This window comes from Acinonyx jubatus, chromosome D1, assembly GCF_027475565.1.
Source record: "Acinonyx jubatus isolate Ajub_Pintada_27869175 chromosome D1, VMU_Ajub_asm_v1.0, whole genome shotgun sequence".
NCBI lineage: Eukaryota > Metazoa > Chordata > Mammalia > Carnivora > Felidae > Acinonyx > Acinonyx jubatus.
In genome coordinates, this window is record NC_069390.1 from 106,631,328 (window position 1) to 106,656,280 (window position 24,953).

The following is a 24,953-nucleotide window of genomic DNA, read 5'->3' on the forward strand; positions in this document are numbered from 1 at the left end:
CAGAGAGCAATACATCAAAGTGTTAAAAGGTGTTATCTCTACATAGTAGAAATATAGGTAAATTTTTTTTACCATATTCCTTTTGGTTGTAATGTACTTGCAACCTCCCCAAATATACCTTTATTAAGAAAACATGTAAATAATAAAAAAAAAGTACTTGCAGAAATCTTAAATTGTAACATATTTTAGGGGAGAGGGATGAAGAGCATTAACATGGAATGTTATTTTACTTTCTAAAAATATTTGTCACCAAGTCCCACACAGAAGTCAAATGCCTAGTTCTTTCCTATCCCTGTGTTTACCATTTAAATTAGCCTTTAAAAGCAGGAGTCCTACGGTTTGAGGACACGCTGAAATCCAACCCCCTCCCCTGCACATTGATACCGAAGGGGAGAATGTTTAAAATGCAAATTTGCAACCTTCTATATGTTAAACATCTTATCATTTTCTTTAAGCACAGTTTACCGTAACAAATATACCTCTATATAAAAGAATAATCTAATAGCAAACTTATTAAAAGTGATTCGCTTCAAAGATACCTCTTAAAAGATTATGAGAACTTTATGTGATGTTTTACCTACTTTCAGTTTCATTTCGTTTGATCATGCCTTGGCACTCGGCTAAGATCGTCTCTTTAAAAGATGTCACCAGGGCATTTACACAGCATTCCATGAGCTGAAATACAGCAAAAACTGGTCAAGGCGATTATAAGCACAAATCTACTCCACTCTGCTTTCTAAGCCCCGTAAGATCATACTGTTCAACAACAAGAGCAAAAAACTGAGTATACTGAAAGCAGATTTTACTTACCTTTACTACAGGAACGCTGAATGTGGATACTCTATTCTAGTTCACCAAAGTATATTTACACCTAAGAAAAAGGCTACAGAACTTATGTTCTCTTTAGAAATTTGAATGAAGCCCCCCAAGGAGGGAAGGAAAAAAACTGGGAAATATACAAAACAAAATGAAAAAAAAATTAAATAAACTGATGAATTCTTCTTATCTGGAGAGAACATGTGTCAAAATTAGATTTTATAATTCTGAAAGTATGAATACATCCATCCAACCAACCACCACGAGATGCCTACTGTGTGCAGGCATCAAAGAAGTGGTTCAGAGACGAAGATTAAGGTATAACCCCTGCTATGGAGGAGGTCACTGTCTACTTAAGGGCGAGGAAGAAAGCAAACATAAACTAAGAACAACTCAGTTAACTGGCAACACACACACACACACACACACACACACACACCCAACAAATAAAAACAAGCAGAGGAACTATGCACTTCTTTCTGGGGTAGTTAAAATGGTCTCGTGTACAAGATGAAATCTAAACTGAATCTTGAAAAATAACTACAAGTTCAAAATGGAATGAGTGTTCTAGGAATAAGAAGCTGGATACGGTAAGGAATAAACAGTGGAAGAGAAAACTAGAAAGGTAGTTGGAGGCAGATTATGAAGGAAAATCTACAGTTTGGGATTTTATTCTATAGGTGGGGCAGGGAACAACGAATCAAAGGTTTTAAACAGAGGATAAATGCAATGAACTTCTACTCCCCCAAGAGTGGACTGGTCAAGGAGACTGTTGTAATATTCCAAGGAACATGGCCAGGGTCCAGTGTTCCAGACGGTCTTCAACATAAGCCACCCCACCCCCACCACTGCTCCTTCATGTCACAGAATTACTTATTATTCGTGCAGGCCTCAGTTAAAATGAATAGGTCGTGTAAAGCAAGGTGCCCTATGGATGACTGGTACAAATCTTCTCAAATGAAGATCATGCATCCGTACTGAGGAAGGGAATTATGCGTGTCTTAAAAGCTCTTTGTTAAAAATTCTCCTTGGAATTGACATAATGTTCATAATTACGGACGCTGAATTTAGGTAATAGGGATTCATTATACTACTTTTTAAATCTTAAAAAAATTTGAATACAAAGTTTTTTTCAGGTCCCTTTTTGAGAATTACGCTAACAACTTTAAAATCCATGTATGCCAATTTCCTAAGAAAACAATACACACAAAGGTGGTGGGGAAATTTCTGCCTTGCCCAGGCGGGGAAGCTCTGCCCCAACTCCTGAGTAGTCTCACACTACACCAGCTCTGTGATGCACACAGCTGACCACGCCCACCCTCTGCAACAAGGCAGACTGTGAGGAGGTAAGTCTAACTACATAGAAGAGAAAAAGTGCAATCGTAATAAGCTCCAAGCCTCTGTCACTTCATCTCCATTTTCATTTTGCTTTTTATAAAAGTTTATTTATTTTGAGAGACAGAGAGTGAGCACATGTGAGCGGAGGAGGGGCAGAGAGAGAGGAGAGAATCCCAAGCAGGCTCTGCGTTGACAAACACGATGCAGGGCTTGATCTCACAAACTGTGACATCATAGCCTGAGTTAAAGTCAAGAGTTGGACACTCAAATGACCGAGCCACCCAGGCTTCCCCCTCCATCTTCTATTTCACTGAAAATTTATACTTGAATATAAGTGAAGTTAGTCCAACTCCTGCAAATTCCCAAAGTCCAGCCTGTGTTTCAAATCGTTGTGAAAGAAATTTCTTTTTTTTTTTTTTAAATTTATTTACTTATTTGTGCAGGAGGGGCAGAGAGAGAGGGAGAGAGAGAGAATTCTAAGCAAGCTCTGCATTGGGCCAGGAATCTGATGCGGGGCTCGAACTCACAAACCATGAGATCATGACCTGAGTCGAAATCAAGAGATGGATACTTAACCAACTGAGCTGCCCAGGCGCCCCTTGTTGCGAAAGGTTTCAATGACTGTAACCAGCTTTTTTTTTTTTTTTAATAACACAGAACAACAACAAAAAAAGCAGAGTGCATCGTACATAATAACAGCGAGTATTATTATTTCATAGAACTTTGGTTTCAGATATGTGCAAGTAAGCATAGTATATACTAAGCCACAATACATAATGTATTTCTTATTGTGGGTTATAATGAGAATTAAAAGGAGAGGACAAGATGGTTGAAGAAAACTGAACAGGATCTGGTAACTGCTTAGATGAAAGACAGTTACGAAAATAAAGGTCTGCTGAAGCAGTTTCTACTTTGAGAGGTTTAACTATATATATAGTAAGAGGTATCTTTCCAAGAGCACCTACTCTGTGTCAAGCATTGCGCTAAATGCTTCACATACACTACCTCATTTAACCCACATGACAACCTTATCAAACAGATACTTAACACATAAGGAAACAAGCTTACGGAGGCTGAGTAACTTGCAAATGTTGCACAGTTAGTTCATGAGGTCTTGTAATATGAGGCTGTATATGACTCCACTATCTAGAACTTCTGTTACATTAACAGAGCAAGTATATACTTAATGGCTACATGCTGAGAACTAAGTGCTTTAAGGAAGAGAAGTATAGAACATGGTTTGTATCTTCAATAATCTTATAACCCATCTGGGGACATGTATGTGTATATCTAAAAATTTGTGTATAATTCATATATAATAGAGGTACATTAAAAGAAGTTCAACTCATTAATAAACCAAAGATGTAGAAATAAAGGCATCATTGTTACACTATAAACTTCACAAGGACAAAGACTATGTTTTGTCCACAGATATGTATTCGTGGCTTCACACACAGCTGGTGCCTGATAAGTAACACAACAAAGTAGCCTATAATTTGCTACTAAATCTAGTGGTGGGAAAAATAGGTACAGTGGGATTTCAAGTAAGAGGAAGCTGATGAAGGCTAGAGAATTTGTGGGGACTTTATCACAAGATGGACCATAGGATTCTGGAGGATTTAAACAGGCAGAGAAAAAGTATAAAGTAAAACATTAAGAAAACAAGTAAAAAATGCTTGAAAATGAATCCAAGAAAAAAAATGAATAGAAAAAAATGTAAGAATGAGGAAACATTCTTGGGGCACATGGATGGTTCAGTTGGTTAAGCGTCCAACTTAGGCTCAGGTCATGATCTCTAAGTTTGTGGGTTCGAGCCCCATGTGAAGCTCTGTGCTGACAGCTCAGAGCCTGGAGCTTGCCTCAGATTCAGTGTCTCCCCCTCTCTCTGCCCCTCCCATGCTCATGCTTTGCCTCTCTCTCTCAATAATAAATGTTAAAAAAATTTTTTTTAAAAATAATGAAGAAATATTCTTTATTGGAGTAGCATGACTCGTGTTGGACAGTATTAAGTGAGAAAAATAGGTTAGGGCAAAATTATGAAGAGGCTTGAACATCAGATATAGGAAATAATGATACTATAGCTCCTGAATAAAGAAGTAAAATAATAAAAGTGGTGAAAGTTTATAAAAAATTAGCCTGAACTCACAAAAGAATAAAAACGGTCCATAATAAGAATAAAGACATCTAGCCTCATTAATAATTTTTACTTTTTTTTCAGGGCTCCTGGGTGGCTCAGTCGGTTGAGTGCCTGACTTCGGCTCAGGTCATGATCTCACAGTTCGTGGGTGTGAGCCCCATATCAGGATCTGTGCTGACAGCTCAGAGCCTGGAGCCTGCTTCTGTTTCTGTGTCTCCCTCTCTCTCTGCCCCTAACCCATTCACATTCTGTCTCTGTGTCTCTCAAAAAAAAAATAAACATTAAAAAAATTTTTTTTAATATTTTTTTAAATGTTTACTTATTTTTGACAGAGAGAGAGAGAGAGAGAGAGAGAGAGAGACAAAGCATGAGTGGGGGAGGGGCAGAGAGAGAGAGAGAGAGGGGGAAACACAGAATCTGACGCAGGCTCCAGGCTCTGAGATGTCAGCACAGAGCTCGATGCGGGGCTTCAAACTCATGAACCGCAAGATCATGACCTGAGCCGAAGTCAGATGCTCAACTGACTGAGCCACCCGGGCCCCCCCCATCATTAATAATTCTTAAATACACATAAACATTTTTTCAAGTCCATAATACCAGGAAAACTGTCAAAATCCACAGATTGACAAAAGCGAGATAAGCAAAGATCAACAGGCACGCTGTTGATGGGAGTAAGAATCACCACATTTCCAAAGATCAGTTTGGTATCATGTAGCGATTTGTAAAAGTGCATACCCTTTGCTTCAGCAATTTCTAGTAAATTTCATTCCAAGAGAATGCCACATGTGTGTGCATAAAAGTGTTAAAACGACAAAGGCATATAAGGATGTCCTAGGAAGTACTATTCATAAGAAATAAGCTATAGTAATGACAATAATGAAAATGCCCATCATTAGAGAATTGGTTAGGTATACTGACTAGGTATGTATCATTAAGTACATACAGGCATGAAAACGTTATAATGAACTTCTGTATCATACAGAGTAAAATATATGGGACATCATAAATTTCTTTGACATGATAAAAGAAAGGAAGGAAAGAAAGGGATGGGAAAAGAAAAAAGGAAAGAAAACAAAAAAGGCAATGACCAAGTAAATATAACAAAATGATGATCACGGTTGAAGCTAGGGGCTGGGTACGGGGGTGGGGTTCATTACTCTTTTCTCCACTTTTGTAAATATTTAAAAACTTTCATAACAAGGCTTTTTTTTTAAATAAAAGAGATTAATTATAGTATAAATCCCTATGTGATGAAAAATCCTTCAGAACACTATTTTACATGGGCAAACAGAAGAAAGGGAGATTGCTTGACAGTTTTCCCCTTCTTGTAAAAGAGTCTTAACAAGAGCATCAGTTCCTTGAGGGCATAGATCATGTTCTTCCTCTTTTGTATTTCTTTCCCATCATTTACCAAAATACTACATACAGAGTCAACCCTACATATATTACTTGTTATTTGAAAAATCTGCCTTGAATGGAGAGTGGGAAGCCATCCCTCTCACCTTGTACCCCCTTTCCGTCTCCTTTTGCCAGCTTCAGTGAGGAACACAACTTTTTGCCAGGTGCCATCACCTCGCGTATTTTGCCTGAGATGAACACAAGCTCTAAATCCATACAGATCTCTCCCCAGAGGTCTGCAAGGTGCGACACTTTCACTATGAATGTGCTCCGTGTTCTGCCTTCCTCTACAGCAAAACTCTGCAAAGATGGCACCTGCCATGCAACACAGCAGGCACTCAGGACCTGCTGAACGAGGATGGAGGGCGGGACAGGTCGGCCAAGTGGCATGGAGAGTCTTCCTTTAGCGGTATTCAATTTGCAACTTTAATTCCACTTCACTGAAATTTAGTACAAAGCAACAAGAATGGCTCTTTTGTTCATTACGTAAATCTGTACAAGTAATAATTTGCTTCAGCCCAACTATAAAGTAGGGGATGAACTAAAAATTATCCTAGGTTTCTCCACTTTAAGATTTTACTTTATCATTATAAGGTCTTTAACCATACAAGGTAACATATTCAAGAATTCATTCATTCTATGCGTGGAAGGTTATTCTCAAAATTAATTTCCCTTGGCCTTTCTAGCTTGGTTAAGATTTCTTTATTTTACCATTATAACTAGTACTTGCTTCATTTATCAACTATTTACATGACTACACAGAGCGACGAAGAGTCAGACTTACCTTCACTTTTTCGCAATCACCCTTAATACACTAAAATAGTGAAAGTTAACAAATACTTTAATGTTATTAATTTATGACTTGTGGCCTGGTTGCTAATTTTTTTTTTTTTATTTTTTTTCAACGTTTTTTATTTATTTTTGGGACAGAGACAGAGCATGAACGGGGGAGGGGCAGAGAGAGAGGGAGACACAGAATCGGAAACAGGCTCCAGGCTCCGAGCCATCAGCCCAGAGCCTGACGTGGGGCTCGAACTCACGGACCGCGAGATCGTGACCTGGCTGAAGTCGGACGCTTAACTGACTGCGCCACCCAGGCGCCCCTGGTTGCTAACTTTTTAAATCAGTGTTTTGTATGGACAGTAAAATAGTTCCTGTCTTCGAATCAGCAACTTTCTCCAAATCTGAGCCCCAGCAGTAAAAACTACCTGCCAGGCACAGTGTTTTATTAAACTTTGACCACACAAGTGAGTATTATCCCATTTTACAGTTAAGCAAACAGAGATTACAAAGGTTGAATGACTTGCCAAAGAGCACACAGCTCGTAAAATGACAACAATGGAATCGAAATCCTCACGTGGTGGCCACACGTACACCCCTAACCGCTGTTAACGCCACCCCCCACCATCTTTGCCTCGAAGACTTGCCACCACCAGTCCCCTCTCTACTCCATTACACTGCTGTACAAACAATCCACTTTATTTTAGTGTCCATCTGAAGACGGGAAGCAGATGTCTGCTATTACCCACAACTGGCACAAGACCTAACATATTTTAAGTGCATAATAAGTACTAACTGAGTGCCCTCAGGGAATGCCAAGGTATGTCGGATAATCACCCAAAATATTAACAGCCATAGGAAAAATGTTAAACTTATCCTAGTTTAAGCTTTTTCTCCTTCCTTTCTACCATGTTTCACTTCTTTTTCTTAAACGTTTATTTATTTTGAGAGAGAGAGAGAGAGAGCGAGCGAGCGAGCACACATGCAAGGAAGGGAGGGGCAGCGCGAGAGGGAGAGAGAGAATTCCAAGCAGGCTCCAGGCTCCGTGTTGTCAGCATAGAGCCCGACTCAGGGCTCGATCCCACAAACAATGAGATCGTGACCTGAGCCAAGATCAGGAGTCGGACACTTAACTGACTGAGTCACCAGGTGCCCCTCACGCTTCACTCTTTGCTGTCAAGTGCATCTCTCCGGCGGTGCAGCTCTGAAGGCTCTCTCCTGGTTTTACAAACGGGCTGCGGCTCATGTGTCCCAGGACCACCCGAGGGAGAGGGAGCTGGTGAGAGCCGTGCGCATCACGGGAGTGAGAGGGACTGGGCAGCGCTCCTCTAAGCACAACTAGCACGGCCGTCAGCTGCCGGCACCTCCGGGACGGATGACATCCCAGGTGCCCCTTGAACTGCACGCAGCGGAAGCTGCTCTAAGGGCTGTTCTCTGGCGAAGGCAGTCTCCTCCATGACACACACACGCTGCCACTGAGCCACGCTCACACACGTGTGCAACGACACACACACAAAGCATGTGATCCAAGCTGGTGACCGCAACTCAAGCTGGATGAATTAAAACCTAGGAGCCGGCCTCTTATCTTCTTTCAGTCACAATCTGGAAGGCCAGGCTGGCAGCTCTCAGGGTCCCCGCTTCAACAGCACAACAACAACAACAACAAAGACTGCCAGCTGCAGAAGATAACAGAGCAGACCAGGAGAACAATATGTATCTAGAAAGTTCTCACAAAGTTCCAAGTCTGTAAATCCAGATATCCTTTCATTTTAGTTTTCTCCTTGTACTTTCCACACTGGATTTGACATGAACTGACACATTTGCCTTTTTTGTTTGAGATGGGTTCTTGCTCCTTGCAACCAAGAGAGTTAACTACACATGTGTTATATGCGATACGTACATTCAAAATTATGTATCAAACTTTGTGTCTCTTCTTTATACACCCCCAAAGGGCTTAGCATTATCTTTAGGAACTCAGGATCTAGAAATGGACTTTATAAGAAGCCTAGCTTCACCATTTCCTAGCTATCAGAGGCTAACATCTACTGTCTCTGAGTTTCATTTTCTTCACTTATAAAAGAGTAACAGCACCTACCTGCTAGTTCTACGTCCAAAATACATCCTGAATCCCTCCACTTATATATCCAGCTCCACTGCCAATGACACCTCTCCCCCTGATATAATGTGTGATCCAAATACCCCACTGCAAACCAAATGCCCTTTCGTAATATAAAAATTAGAGGATATAGTTCTCTGCTTCAACCCCCAGAATGGCCTCCCACCACATTAAGCTCCTGCCCCCTCTCTCCTCCATCTGGGTCACTCACCGCCCCTCACCCGCCACACTAACCTTCTTCCTCTGTTCCTCACACAGGCTAAGTCTGTTCCTGCTTCAGAGCCTTCGCACTGGCTTTTCCCTCCACCTAGAAAGCTTTGTCCCAGATCTTCACAAGGTCTTAGGTCTTAGTTCCAATGTGACTCCCTGAAAAAGACCTTCCTTGACCACATTCCATAAAGCAAAAGCGACAGCAGAAGCATTACTGGCGCTAATTCACTTTCTACAGCATTATTCTAGTTACAAAGACGCGCTTATCCTGGGACACTGTAAGGTCTTGACACATCCTTTACTGGGAATATACATAAACAGCAGCTCAGACAAGCACACAGATTTGAGAGACAAACAACAGCCGAGACAGGGCTGAACAAAAGGAAGAAGTAAAACTACCACTATTTACAGATGACAGGACATTAATATAGAAAACCAAGAACACAACACCAAAGAACTGTCAGAACTAATAAACGAATTCAGTGAAGTTTCAGAATATAAAGTTAATATGCGAAAATCTATTATGTTTCTTTACACTAATAACGAACTATCACAAAGAGAAATCAAGAAAACAAGCTCATTTACAACTGCACCAAAAAGAATACCCAGAAATAAATTTAACCAAGGAGGTAAAAGAACTATACACTCAAAACTGAAAGACACTGATGAAACAAAATGAAAAACACACAAAGAAATGGGAAGATATTCAGTGCTCATAGGTTGGAAGAATAGTGTTAACATGTCATGAGACTACAAGTAATATACAGAATCAATGCAATCCCAATCAAAAGTCCAGTGGTATTTTTCACAGAAAAAGAACAAACAATCTTACAATTTGTAGGGAACCACAAAAGACCCAGAATAGTCAAAGCAACCTTGAGAAAGAAGAACAAAGCTGGAGGCATCACCCCCTGACTTCAAACTATATGACAAAGCTCTACAGTAATCAAAATCGTGCGGTATTAGCACAGAAACAGACACGCAGATCAACGGAACAGAAAAGAGAGCCCAGAAATAGGCCCACACTTATGCGGTCAATTAATTTACAACAAAGGAGTCAAGAATATACAATGGGGAAAGGACAGAAGTATACATGAGGAAAGGACAACCAAGTACCAACAAATGGTGCTGAGAAAACTGGACAGCCACACGCAAATGAAGGAAACTGCACCACTCTCTTGCACCACACACAAAAATGAGCTCAAAATGGATTCAAGACTCAAATGTAAGACCACAAACCAGAAAGCTCCTAGAAGAAAGCACGGGTGATAAGCTCCTTAACATGGCCCTTGGCGATGACTGTTTTGAATAGGACACCAAAAGCAACAAAAGCAAAAATAAACACGCAGGACTACGCCAAACTAAAAAACTGCTGCACGGCAAAGGAAGCCATGAACACAATGAAAAGACAACCTACCAATGGGAGAAAGTCATTGCACATCACCTATCTGACGAGGAGCTAGTATCCAAAACGCACAAAGAACTCCTACGACGCAACAGCAAATAGTAAACAATTAGAGTGAAAAATGGGCAGACCTTCCCATGTGTCCAATGACGACATAAGATGGCCAACAGGTCATGCAAAAGATGCTCATCGTCACGAAAATGTAAATCGGAACCACAATGGGCTATCACCTCACACCTGTCAGAATGGCCAGTATCAAGAAGACAAGAAATAACAAGTGCTGGCGAGGCTGTGGTAAAAAGGGAGCCTGTGTGCACTGTGGGTGGGAAGTAAACTGTGCAGCCACAATGGAAAACGCTATGGAGGTTGCTCGAAAAATTAAGAACAGAACTACCATATGATCCAGCAATTCCACTTCTGGGTGTTTATCCAAAGAAAATGAAAACACAAACTCGAGAAGACATATGCACCTCCTATTCAATGCATCATTTACAATAGCCATGATATGGAAATAGCCTAAGTATCCATCAATGGATGAATAAGGTAAAGAAACTGGTGTGTGTGTGTATGTGCATATAGGTATATGTGTGCGCACACACATGCGCGCACACACACACAGATATACACAATGGAATATTATTCAGCCAATAAAAAGAATAAGGTCTTGTCATTTGTAATAACTTGGATGGACATTGAGAGCATTATGCTGAGTGAAATAAGGCAGAGAACGATAAACACCATATGAATTCTCTCATATGTAGGATCTTTAAAAACAAACAAAAACGTGGGGCTTGAACTCACAACCCCAAGATCAAGACCTGAGCTGAGGTTGAGTCAGATGCTTAAGGAACTAATGCTTAACCTCATACATTGAATCTTAGAAAAGGGAAAGAGAAAAAAACCCCAAACTCATAGATACAGAGAACAGATTGATGGTTGCAAGAGGCAGTGGATTAAGGGTAGGAAAAGTGTATTTTGTTTTTAGTTTAAAATAAATTGAATAAAACTTCTTTAGAAGTCATTTTTACTTACTGGTTTACTTGTCTTTATACATCCTTCTCTATCTGAATGTTAACTCTGTAGGAAGCAGGACTTTGTTTCGTCCATGAGGTACTCCCTCTCCTCCCTCATCCGTAACAGAGACTAACTACATATTTACTGAATAACTGAGTGCTCAGTAAACACACATTCAAATGGTCTAATGAAAAAAACAAAACAAAACAAAATCTAGAGGATTGTGATCTCTAGCTACAGGATCCCATTCCTCAATAAACCCAGGGCATATTCACCAACAAACAAACGAACAAGTCCTCAGATTGTAGAATGTCTACCCTTATCCCACGGGCCATCCCACTGAAAGAAAAGCAGTCCAGTGGAAAAAGCTCTAGTTCGGAGCCAGGCAACAAAAGCTGTAACTCATCATTACATACTGGACACTGAAGACAATGATTTTTCACTGCTTTTCACCAAGTGCTTCGTAAGTAGGGTTCTATTATGTATACACACTGCCTTCCCCAAAATTCTAACTTAAAACACCCTGGAGTCTTCTAAGTATACAATCTTTTAAAAACTGGAGAGGGCTCTCACAACTAGCTCCCCTCTGACTCTACTGTCAGATTATTCTAATAACTCAGGCTCAACATCTTTTAGTCATCCTACAGGTTATTAAAATGTCTTTTAGGGAATGCCTGTCTGGCTCAGTTGGTAAAACATGCAACTATTGATCGCGGGGTCATGAGTTCAAGCCCCACACTGGGCATAGGGCTTACTTGAAAATAAACGAATAAAATAAAATTTCTTTCAATTATTCCTTCAAAATGTCTCTTACATGCCTTCCTTTCCATTCATTTATCATCACGTACCTAGTTGAAAACCTTTTACTGCAGTGTTAACAACTAAAAGCAAGTTGCTTTTTGCAGCAAAAGTTGCAAGTTGCCTCTTTAAAGGTCATACACACCATGGCAGATGAATCTTCCCCAAGTGCAGCTTTGATCCCCTAGTCATCAACTTTCACGGCTCTCCAATACCAGAGCACTGGTTCCCAAAGCTTTCAGACCAAACAGCCCTTTATACAGCAAATCCTGACATGAAATTTACCTATATTGTTTCAAAAACATTGATATAACTCTCTAATCATAATATACAGCAGACATCAAAGGAAAGTTCTTTATAATAAGTCAGTATGTATTTCAACCTGTAAATTCTTGGGCACAACCAAATGAGAAGATACAACAGAGCAGTCAGATACTTTCATCTGTATGTGGCATTGCTGGGAATGCGACAACTAGAAAGGCAGTCCCACACAGGTATGCTGGTGACTCAGACACCATGAGCAGTACCACTACAAGTGATGGAAGTTTCTGACAGTAAAAAAATTTTTAAATGCCAAACAGCAATAAAAATATTATCTTTCCCCAATTTATACAATAATATTATCCCTGGAAAACAAAGTGTATTATTAATATCATGCAAAAATATTTTGGTTTATACGTAAAATAAAATTCAGTTTTAGACCCAAGCATAAACAAGATGCTCCCTTACATGAGTGGCCAGTGGGACACTGACCGTTCCTTTTGGGATGTGATCCAATCTTTATGTGGGACCACCAGAGCACTGGGACATGTAGCATTCCTGACCCCATTCACTAAAAATCACTGTGACAACCAAAAAAACCCTCCACAAATTTGGATAACACTTCTTAGAGGTAGATGTTACCTCCATCGAAAACCTCTGGCCTAGAGATTTCAGCTCAAAATGAGTTATCCTAGTTCAAAAATATTAATCTAGAATTCAACTGTTCTCCACTTTTTTTCCACCTTTTGTGTATGGGCATCTGTATGTTGTGATAACTAAATAACTCACAGCATTACTAACTTTCCACTGATTCGTCTATGTCATAATCTGCTTTACTAACGACAAGCAATTTCAAGTAAAAGTTAAATTAGGATAAATCTACCAAAGGATCCTAAAGATATTATTCTTGTTATACAATAAACTTAACATTTAAACATTCTACACATAAGAAACTGAGAGGAAGATCCTGGCAGTAACTTTATTGGCTACATAGGATATGTCCAAATCCCTTTGGGGTACAAATGTTTATCCATTACAAAAATGGAACTTTGTGTTCATTCCTAAAATGGAAGAATGGTGTAACGTTAGGAACTCTGTTAAATGTGGTTTACTGAATTAGTTCAATGAAGGAAAATGCCATGTGATCAACTCCACTGATGCTTTCCAAATTAAAAAGGCATTCTTCATAATCTGTTTTTTTTTTTACATTTTATTTTGATTGTAGCATTACAAAAAAGTTGCAAAAAGAGCATAGAGCGCCTACACATTCCTTACCCGATTTCCCCTAACAGTCGTCCCACACATAACTACAGCACAACCATCACAACCACGAAAACAGCACACTACATCACCTAACCACAGACCTTACTCTAAACTCACTGTGTTCCCACTAAGGTCTCTTCCCCATTCCTACATCTTATCTACACGCTCACCAGTGCCCCCTGGGCTGGGGCAGTTCCTCGGTCTCTTTTTTTTGATCTTGGCACTTAAAAAAAATTTTTTTTTAAACATTTTTTTCATTTTTTGACAGACAGAGAGAGACAGAGCATGAGCAGGGGAGGGGCAGAGAGAGAGGGAGACACAGAAGGCAAAGGCGGCTCCAGGCTCTGAGCTGCCAGCACAGAGCCCAACGCAGAGCTTGAACTCACAGACTGTGAGATCATGACCTAAGCTGAAGTCAGACGCTCAACCAACTGAGCCACCCAGGCACCCTTGATCTTGGCACTTTTCAAGTTTTGATGAGAATACCACAGAAATGAGGTACTCTTCTCAGTGCATCCTCTCAAGGTACATCATGTCAATATGTCCTATTACTGGTAATGTAAACCTTAATCACCTGACAAAGACAAGGTCTCCTGGTTTCTCCATTGTAAAGTTACTATTCTTCCCTTAGTAACTGTCTGGGGGAATATACTTTGAAACTACTAAAGTAGTCCATTTCACCTCAAACTTTGGCCATTAACTTTAATATCCATTAGTGAAACTTTTCTACAATTACTACTGTGATATTTGTCTAATAGTGATTATCAATTTCCCTCCATATTTATAAGGTGGAAATCTCCTGTGAGAATGAGTTTGAGCGGCGCCTGGGTGGCTCAGTTGGTTGAACATCCGACTTCAGCTCAGGTCATGATCTCGCGGTTTGTGAGTTTGAGCCCCGCATAGGGTTTCTGGGCTGACAGCTCAGAACCTGGAGGTTGCTTCAGATTCTGTGTCTCCTCCTCTCTCTGCCCCTCCCACACTCATGCTCTGTCTCTCTGTCTCTCAATACAAATAAATGTTAAAAAAAAAAAATTAAAAAAAAAAAAGAATGAGTTTGAGCATTTTCTTTTTTTTTTTTTTAGTATTTTTATTTATTTTTGAAGGAGAGAGAGAAAGACAGAGCATGAGTGGGGGAGGAACAGAGAGAGAAGGAGGCACAGAATTCGAAGCAGGCTCCAGGCTCGAAGCTGTCAGCACAAAGCCCGATGCAGGGTTCGAACCCACAAACTGTGAGATCATGACCTGAGCAAAGCCGGATGGTCAACCGACTGAGCCACCCAGGCACCCCTAGTTTGAGTATTTTCTGTGTTTAATGGCCATTATTAGGTATATATTTCTGTGATTTCTCTGTATCTTTTTCCAATATTTTTCTTTCAGGTTCTTACTCATTTTTTGTTCCTCAATTTTTCAAAGATCTTTATATAGCAGGGCTAAGACGCCTCTTTGTGATATATGTCACAAATATGTTTTCCCAGATTGTCAGTTTCCTTTTGACTTTATGGTTCTTTTCATAATTTTTAAAATCTAGTCAAATTTATCAATCTTTTCTTTTACTGACTCTGAATTTTGAGTCATGTTAAAAAGACACCAAGTTAGTTAAAAAGGAACTCTTCTAGGACCTGTATGACTGAATGCTGTAATACACAGAGTCAGCTTTTTCCAAATGGCTACCGAGTTGTTCCATCACTATCTTTTTTTTTTTTTTTTAAGTTTATTTATTTTGAGAGAGGGAATGAGAGAGAGAATCCCAAGCAGGCACTGCACCACCAGTGCAGACGTGGGGCTCGAACTCACCGACCATGAGGTCATGACCTGAGCCAAAACCAAAAGTCAGAGGCCTAATGGATTGAGCCACCCAGACGCCCCTCCCATCACCATCTTTTAAAAAGTTTATCTTCACTCCCAATGATTGGAGATCCAACCTTTTTCACATAAAACTCTGGACTTTCTACCCGATCCCACTGGTCCACTATGCATTTATGTGCCAATATCACATTATTTTACAGAAGATGTTTTAATGTCTGATGGAGCTTGCTGTGCACAGTTTTTCTTTACCAGTATTTTCCTAGCTGTTCTTACATGTTTATTTTTCCACACAAACTTTCATATCAACTTGTCCTAACTTTATTAAAGTTGTATTTTTGTTAGAATTATGGTGAATTTGTACATTCATTTAGGGAAGAAATGACATCTTTATAATTCTGAGTCACAGAATTTAATAACAATAGATGTCTTGGGAAGTCTGGGTGGCTCAGTCTTAGGTTAACTGACTCTTGGTTTTGGCTCAGGTCATGATCTCACGGGTTCGTGAGTTTAAGCCCCGCATTCAGCGCAAAGCCTGCTTGGGATTTCTCTCTCTCCCTCTCTCTCTCTGCCCCTCCCCCACTTGAGCTCAGTCTCAAAAGATAAACATAAAAAATTAAAAAAAGAAAAAAGAATAGTCTTTCCAATATTTCAAGTCTACTTCTGTGTCTTTGAGTGTGTAAAAAGTTTCCTCCTACAGGTTTCACACATTTCTTGTTATATTCCAAAGCATTTAATTTTCTTTGTTATTACCATAGTGAGATTTTTCTTAATATTATATTCTATTTATTATTTATGCATAGGAAGACTATTAGTTTGGTACATTATTTTTACATCCTACTACTTTACTGAACTGCTTTATTTTTTGAGTTAATTTTATCACTGATGGTCTGGAGTTTTCCAAATACACTATCAAATCATCTCTAAACTTAGAGTTTTACTTCTGCTTGCCCATTCTTATTACTGCAACTGATTTCTCTAGTCTAAGTGCAAAGGCTGATACCTTTGCATACAATACAATGTTAAACAGAAATAGAAATAGTGGGCACCCTTGCCTTGTTCATGATTTTAGTGGAAAGGACACTGGTGTTTCTCCATGAAATAAGATACTGGCTTTAGGACTATGGTATACAAATTTCTGATAATATTCATAATAAAAGATGAATAAGTGAATACTTCTTAACCTAACAAAATGCAAACATCATGCCAAACTCCAACACCATGCTTAGTGATGAAAATGTGGACGTATTCCCATGAAAGACTGAAAGAAGACAAAGATCCCCAATATTTAACATTTTTCTAAAACTAACTATTAATAGATTTAGTCCATTGAAGGAAATAGGAGATATTAACATTAGAAAGGAAGAAGTAAGCATCACCATTTGCAAATGATATCATCAGCTGCTTGGAATATGCAGGGTAACAAAATAAAACTCTTATAAACAGTGAAAGAATCCAGTAAGCTGTTTAGTACTATATTAACATTACTTGAATGTACATTTGATCTTTATTAGGGTTGGCCTCACAACTGGGTACTACCTGGGTGAGAGTTCCTCTATTATAGAAAACATAACAGGTCCAAAAACGTGTTTTCCTGCATATGTTAAAAACTAATCAGGTGTAAAAAACTGAGGATGATTCATACTAACTAAAGTTGATTAACCATAATAAATTGCTAATTTACAGAGAGAAAAAAGTGCCAAAAACATACTTACTTTAATCTTAAATTCTGGAGTGCACTACTGTGTACCCCATATGAAGTGACCGTAACAGTAAAATATATTCTCCCTATATTATGACTGTCCTCCATTAAAAAGAATAGTTTGATATATAAGAACATAGCACTGCATGTTCTGACTTGTAGAAATTCTTCTCAGAGAATTTAGGACAGTAAGTCTGCTTTGAATTATTTGTAGTATGGAAAGTGACTTGTTTCTTACTAACTATTCAAATAATACTGTTCATGGGCACCTGGGTGGCCCAGTCGGTTAAGCATCTGACTCTTGATCCCAGCTTAGGTCTTGATCTCAGGGTTTTGAGTTCAAGCCCCATCTTGGACTCTATGCTGGGCATGAAGCCTACTTCAAAAAAATAAATAATAGTAATACTGTTCATACTTTATTTGTATCAGGACTTGGTGAGTTTTTGTTTACTGTTCCTTCCATCACAACATACTTCAATTTAACACATCATTTCTCTCTGAAAACAGAAACTGTAAATTAGCAATGTAACAAATATTATACACACAGTATCAGGGCCTCAGCTCAGTGAGGTATATAAATAGTAATGCATCTGCATTAAGCCTGAAATTCCCAATGTTATAATCAATCCTACAGTTTTGTACGTGGTGTGTCCTCTGTACCAAATTTTGTTGTACAAACAACACATTGGTTGCTGATGAATACTAATCTATTGTTAACAGAATGATAACCTTTGAAGAAAAAGATGGCAACAGTAATTTGGAGAGGGCATGACAGATTCCTGAAAGATTTCTGAATTGCTGGAAATTCTTGTTATGGTGATCTTACAGGTATGTTCACTTTGTGATAATTCATACTTGAGATTTCTGTGCGCTTTTATGTATATACATTATACTTGAATCAAGTATATTTTAATTTTTAAAAATAAGCAGAAAACTGAAACAAAATAAAAACAAACCACACAAAAAGACCTCCAACATCTCCAATAAAGTGCAATTTCTCTGGAAGCATGCTATATTGCACTTAGGGTCTCTGTTGAAAACAGTAACAAAAAAACTTATCTTTAAACTCTAGAATCATTCAGCTTGATGAGATCCTCACACTCTGTGTTAACTGTGGAAGAGCAAATTATTCACATCTTCTATTTTAACTTTTTCTGTGTGTGTGTGTGTGTGTGTGTGTGTGTGTGTGTATGTGTTTCAAAGTAGAAAGGGAGGCTCACTTGTTCTATACAAACTGTCATGTGTATTTGAGTATCTCTGCCTTTCTCATTCTCCTTTTCTTGCTTTCTCTTATTCTTAGACCATCTATAGCTGAATTTCCTGAAGTCTCATATGCATATAATACAAATTAAGCTGTATAAACCAGAGCAGAAAAACAATGCTACCTTACAAAACTGCAACATCCCCACCCAGACGCTCCAGGCACAATGATCAACTCAAACTCCTCACGCTCACTCATTATTTCTTCTGCACCATCCAGACTTACTCTTCCCCCAGGCCAAAGCCCCAGAAACACCCGGACGGACTCAGTTCCCTTTAATATCTAGCCCCACCCACAGACACCAGGTTCCATTTCTGGGAAGCCTTTCTCTCCACTCTTCTGGGCTATGCCCCCACTGCTACAGTCCTATCTGGTGCTCCCAAACCCTAGCATGAATGATCATAAAAACCACCTACCTCCTACTCTTCTCTCTTCCCCATTCCAATGAACCTTTCGTCCAGTCATGTCCTCTCTCTGAAGGACAGCGCTGAGCGAGGCACCTTGCTTAGAAACATTCATTGGCCTTCCCTGCACTTTGAATGAAGCCCAAGCCTGGCTTTCAAGGTCTACACAGAATTCCTACAAATAACCATGAAATTAGCCCACTTTCCTGACCAATACGAGAGTTATTTTAACCACTAAAAGAGGACACATACTGTATATTATGAAAAGACAAACATAAAAACCAAAGGAAAAAAATCTAACTCAGCCTGATTTCTGAACCAAGAATGAACATGACTATCATTCAAGACCGAAGAGCCAAAGAAAAGTCAGAAGCAAATAAATAAATAAATCCATCCATAGCTGAAAATGTTTGGTTACAGGGAAACATGAATGTCGCCACCCAGAATGCAAATCTAAATCTAGTTCCTCATCCCCAAAGACTGAAAAGAACTACAGGAAACACTACTGCTCTATGTGAGCAATTTCCGAGACTCTATGCAAGCTTGATTCTTACTTCCTTAGGACAGCACGTTAAGGTCATTCTCCATGTAGAAGAAAACAGCGAGGACAGATAATAGAGCATGGCTATGATCTCTCATCAGTTTCACTTTTTTTTTTTTGAGGAAATTACAGTATAAAAACACCAAAATAACAATATAAAGACTGATGTTCTCTGATCAAGTAGTATTTTATCTCACAAGATAAGGTTTGAAAACATCCTCTCAGAACAAGAAAAAATACCCTCCATGGTCACTATTTCAGGGATCACAGCTACTTTACAGAACATAATTATCGTGAATTATACGGATCCACTATATCTCTAGGGAACATATTTTACTTGCAACACAAACATGGTTAACTTCGGATACGCATAAAACAATACAAGGACACTGTTTAAAAATTAAGTACATTAAATGTAGTGAAGCCTGGAGCAGGGATGGCAAATAGATTTCGTCTTGCACGTCAGTTCAAAAGAACAATGAGTTCTGAATAAGGTGTCCTCTGAAGCCGGGATACCAGGGGAGAGACTGTCCTCGATTAGTAATGTTGGCCAGAGATGAGAGAAAGGAGTCAGAAGACCTGCACCACACATTTGCCATCCCTTGGCTACCGTACTTCAAAGAATCTCAAAGAATACATAATCACAAAATTACTTACTGCTTCAACAGAGTTGCATTCCCGCCTTGTTTCTAAATAACGTAGTGCTCGTTTTTCTTCTTCTTTCAATTTAGCATCTGCCTGCCCAGAAGCAAAATAGCAATCATTTTTAAGAATATCAAGAGAACATCTGAAATTATCACATATACTAAGTTCCGACTTACATATTTCATATAATTCTGTACACCATTTTGTTGTAAATACGAGGGTGCCTGTGTTCTATAAAATCTCTCTGTGGAGTCCAAGTATGCCTTCTCAAAATTATCCCTATAAATTTGAAGCTTATCCTCAGGATTAGAACAAAGGTTAACTGAAAAACAGAAAATAAAATTTTACTCTAATTATGTTTCAAATCAGTATTTTGAGTACAATAATTGAAATAACAAATAGTGAGGGGTCATTATGTGCAAGAGACTGTGACAACGCTCAAGAGAACATATATAATACAAGACCCTTCTCCATAACAGACTTAAAATGGTAACAGCATAAAGCACTAAAGTGACAAACAGTACAGATAACACGGGCTATTGTATTTCTGCATAGGAAAGGGCATGACTTCTAACTAGATGGTCAAGAAACCATTCACAGATGAGATGAGATTTGTGATGAGTCTTAAGGGAAAACTAGAATTTACACAGAAGCTAGTAAAATAAGCAAATAATCTGAAGTACAAAAATCCCAAGGCCAAGTCAAGGTATAATGACCAGGTAGAATGGGAAGTTAGGAGTGGCTGTGGAGGGGTACATGGGTGGCTGAGTCAGTTGAGCATCAGACTCTGGATTTTGGCTAAGGTCATGAACTCTGGGTTTGTGAGTTTGAGCCCCATGTTGGGCTCTACACCGACATCATGAAAACTGCTTGGAATTCTCTCTCTCCCTCTCTCCCTCTCTCTCTCAAAAAGAAAAAAAATAGGAGTGGTTATGAAAAGTCTCGAATCTCAGGTTAAGTAACCTGAATTCAGCATGGTGTAACCACTAAATGGGTAAAATCAAATAAAATACTACTTTAAAATTAATCTCATGAACAGTACATGGGTTAAATGATAGTAATAAGGTCACTATAAGACAACTGTTTCAAAAGTCCAGAAGCAGAGTTTACACAGTATAAACTGGTGGTAGCTGATATAAGAGGAATAAATTTCAAGGACATGGCTAATGAAAGCCTAAACACTATGATATCTCAAGAAGTATGAGGATAATAGAGAAAGCCAATCAAAGATAACTGCAGGTTCATTAATACAAAAAATTCTTGGGGCGCCTGGGTGGCTCGGTCGGTTAAGCATCCAACTTCGGCCCAGGTCATGATCTCACGGTCTGTGAGTGCGAGCCCCGCGTCGGGCTCTGTGCTGACAGCTCAGAGCCTGGAGCCTGTTTCAGATTCTGTGTCTCCCTCTTTCTCTGCCCCTCCCCTGTTCATGCTGTGTCTCTGTCTCAAAAATAAATAAACGTTAAAAAAAAAAATAAAAAAAAAAATACAAAAAATTCTTACTGAGGAGTACTTTGTGCCCACGTCCTACATCCAGTAAAGATACAGTGTCAACAACAAAGTTAACTGAACTAAATTATGATGACAGGGAGGCACGGGTCCTATGAATCAATGTGAGAGGGACCTAAGCTAGCCTGGGAATTAGGGAAGGCCTCCAAGAGGAAACAGAGGATGCAGATGAGCTAGAAGACAGAGGGAGGAGGAGGAGGAGTATTCTCAGAGAAAACACTGTTTCTGACTTAAATAATAAATGAGAAGAGCACTGCCAGAAACTGAAAAGTTCAGAGAGGAGTATGTACATGAAATAAACATACTGTCTGAAAATATAAGCACAAAATTAGTTACCACCTTTAGGAGCTAAAGAATCAAATCTACATTTCTCTAATTCAGGCCACTAAAAGGATTTGCCAGCCAAGAAATGAGTGACATGGAGAAAACAAGTATTAACCACACAAATATGGGTTTTTCTATGTGGCCTTGAAGAGATTTCATGCCTTCTGTGTACTCTTAACAGCATCTGGCACTGAACATAGACGTGACTCTATGCTAGTACACATAACTCTGGCAGTACTATTCTGTAACTGTCTCAGCATTTCCAGAAAAAATTATGATCAGGAAAGTTCAGAACATACCATAGGATTCTCTTACTCCAATGACCAGCTGAGAATCAAAAGCTTCTCCTAATCTTTCAGCATGTACCAGCTTCATTGCACTATCCTGGAGTCTGTTTTTTATATTTGAAAAGATGGACTCATTCCATGTATCAAGCATGAGCTAGGATAAAAAGAAGTATGAAATCATTGCAATTATTAATATACTAAGTACCATACAGACACACAAAACCTTTAGCTATAAATACTAAAAAAAGGAAACCACATTCTTAGGCCTATATTCATTTGAATACTTCAGGGAACTAGTATATTTAAATTTGGTAAAAAACACATGGTAAATGTTAAAGAACACATTTCAAAATCTAACGTAAATGGATTTGAATTCCAGCTCTGTTACTTATTCACTGGCTTTCCCATCTGTAAAATAGTAAAAGTAAGAATACAAATCTTAAGTGGTTGTTGTAAAAATTAAATACAGTAATACCTGGAAAAGGTTACCTCCCCTACAGTTACAAGGTTACATTTCAGAAATACTGGTCAGTGTTTGGAATGCTCATGTGCAGGTTTGTACGAACACGCAATAAATGCAAAAAGCGCTGAATGAAAACCTGCCTGATACCAGATCTTAAAAAACACACACAAATCCACCTGAAAGATGTTCCATTTAAATGATGGAAATATTACACACATATCCATATGTATTATCATTCCAAGTAACTGGGTCAGATACAGAAAATATATTAACAACAGTAGCATCAATAACGACAAAAATAACAGGTATGTAACATTCACTACGTACCTAGCACTGCTCTAAGTACTTTCCACACGTAACTCATTTAATCCTCAATACCGATATATAGGTGTTATTATCTCCTTTTTAGAAATGCAGACTCAGAGGCACTGAGAGGAAAGCTAACTCCCCACATGCATACAGCTCATTAATGGCAACACTGGGATTTGAATCCAACAACTATGGTCTCAGAATCTACGGTCTTAATCATTAAGTGATGCTGATTCCTGTAATCAGTAGGGGATGGCAAAAATTAAAAGAATAACGGAAAAACAAGAAAGGACAAGATTATGGAACTGAAAATTAAAAAGCACGTAGAAGTATTTTTCTTTTTTGGGGGGGAGGGGGATAATTTCTCACATTGCAGTTATTTCTACCACCCGAGAACCACTGGGTGTCTAAATTTACAGCATCCCTGTCGACATCAGCACAAATTTTAGAGCTTGGAAGGGGCAGGAATGCCGAGGCAACTATTTGAGGGCCTGAGTTTGCATTGAGCAAGTAGCAAGTCGTTTAAAGTCCAAGAGGCATTTCGTACTTTTCTTTCACTTTTCAAATCTATGTTTCTATTTGATTCTCAGAAGCAAGAATACATATGAGAAATGAGGACAGGGAGCTTAAGTCATTAAGGATTGAAGAGTTGAAAAGAACACCTGAGATTCCCCTTTCAGAGCTGAGTTCTTTCAATTAAATCACAAGGAGTTCTGGACACAGAACTTTTAACTAGAAACTATGCAAAATATGAAAATAAACAGTACATGAGTTCACAATAACTAGAATCAAGTAAAAAGAAAAACATAATAGCAGCTTAGTCACAATGAAACACCAAGATACGAGAAGGTAATCTAATGAGAGATTTTTGAAACAGGAAAAAAGTAATGTAATCTATAGGAAGGTAAAAGTACAAAGAAAGAAGAAGGAAACAGAATACAGAAGATAAAACTAGGAAAAGGCAGTGATGTCTGAAGGCACAGATCCCCAACTTAACACCACGTGGGATAACGAAACAGAAGTGTAGCTCAACGCGGTTGGAAGAAAGACAGTATTATTCAGTAAAACCCAGCAAGAACTTAAAAGGAATTTATATGTGAAGTAGGAAAGCCCACTTAAAGTCTAAATTACTTCCTAAAGTTGTAAAATAACCCTCTTTCTGAAGACTAGTAAGGGGGACAAAAAGCAAAAATAAACTTACTTTTCGAACAATACTGTCTTCTACGGTTGATTTTTTATTGCTGCCCTGTTTACCCATTAAAGTAATCTCCAGTTGACAAAAAGGCTTCGGTAAAATATCACACTGTGTAAAGAATTTTCGCCATTCAACAATGTATGCTTTTAGCAAAGCTGTATCATCTTGATGGCTCAGTACTCGCTGGAAAAAAAAAAAATTATATGAATTTGAAATACAGGTAGGTGCTTGAAAGAATAACAGAACATAGCCATGCTATAGAGTATTTTATTTACTGTACAAACTATATTATACTCAAGAAATTAAAACATGTATATATCCAAGAAAAAAAACACGTTCACAAAGACTTACTACGGCAATCATTTTGATATATACATAAAATCATGATGTATACATGAAACTGATCAAATGTTATATGTCAACTATATTTCATTTAAAAAAAAATCCCAAACCCTCTATCCTTAAGCTATCACCTTTTTATCCTCCCCACTACCATTCCCATCCATCCCTTTCCTGGCCCTAAGCAACCATTCATTTGCTTTTGGTGTCTATATATTTGCCTGTTCCAGACTTCCACATGAATGGAAACATACAATATGTAGACATTTATGACTGACTTCTTTCATATAACAGTTCTGAGGTTCACCCGAGTCCTAGGACCTATCATTACTTTATTCCTTTTATGGCTGAATTTTATCCCATTTTATAGATATACCACATTTTATCTATCGGTCCATTGATGGACATCAGGGTTGTCTCCACCTATTGGCTATCATGAATAATGCTGCTATAAATATCCATATCCCCAAAAAGTTCATAAAAAACCTGTGTACACTCACCAAGAAAGAGAGGACTGAAATAAACAACATCAGAAATGAAACAGGAGACATTACAACTGATAACACACAAGTACAAAGGAGTGGGGCTCCTGGCTGGCTCAGTCAGTAGAGCACGTGACTCTTGATCCCAGGGTTGTG

At 38.7% G+C, this 24,953-nt stretch overlaps 1 protein-coding gene across 1 annotated transcript in view; it reads right to left on the reverse strand.

Annotated features, from left to right (window-relative positions):
- CUL5 (cullin 5) overlaps window positions 1-24,953 on the reverse strand; it is a 96,194-nt gene that overhangs the window by 26,881 nt on the left and 44,360 nt on the right. The window contains exons 4-8 of the mRNA XM_027036431.2: window positions 23,983-24,159; window positions 22,022-22,163; window positions 20,069-20,214; window positions 19,905-19,985; window positions 582-675 (exon numbers count right to left, since the gene is read on the reverse strand). Of these exons, the coding sequence (XP_026892232.1) occupies window positions 582-675; window positions 19,905-19,985; window positions 20,069-20,214; window positions 22,022-22,163; window positions 23,983-24,159 (640 nt within the window). The remainder of the gene's footprint in view (window positions 1-581; window positions 676-19,904; window positions 19,986-20,068; window positions 20,215-22,021; window positions 22,164-23,982; window positions 24,160-24,953) is intronic.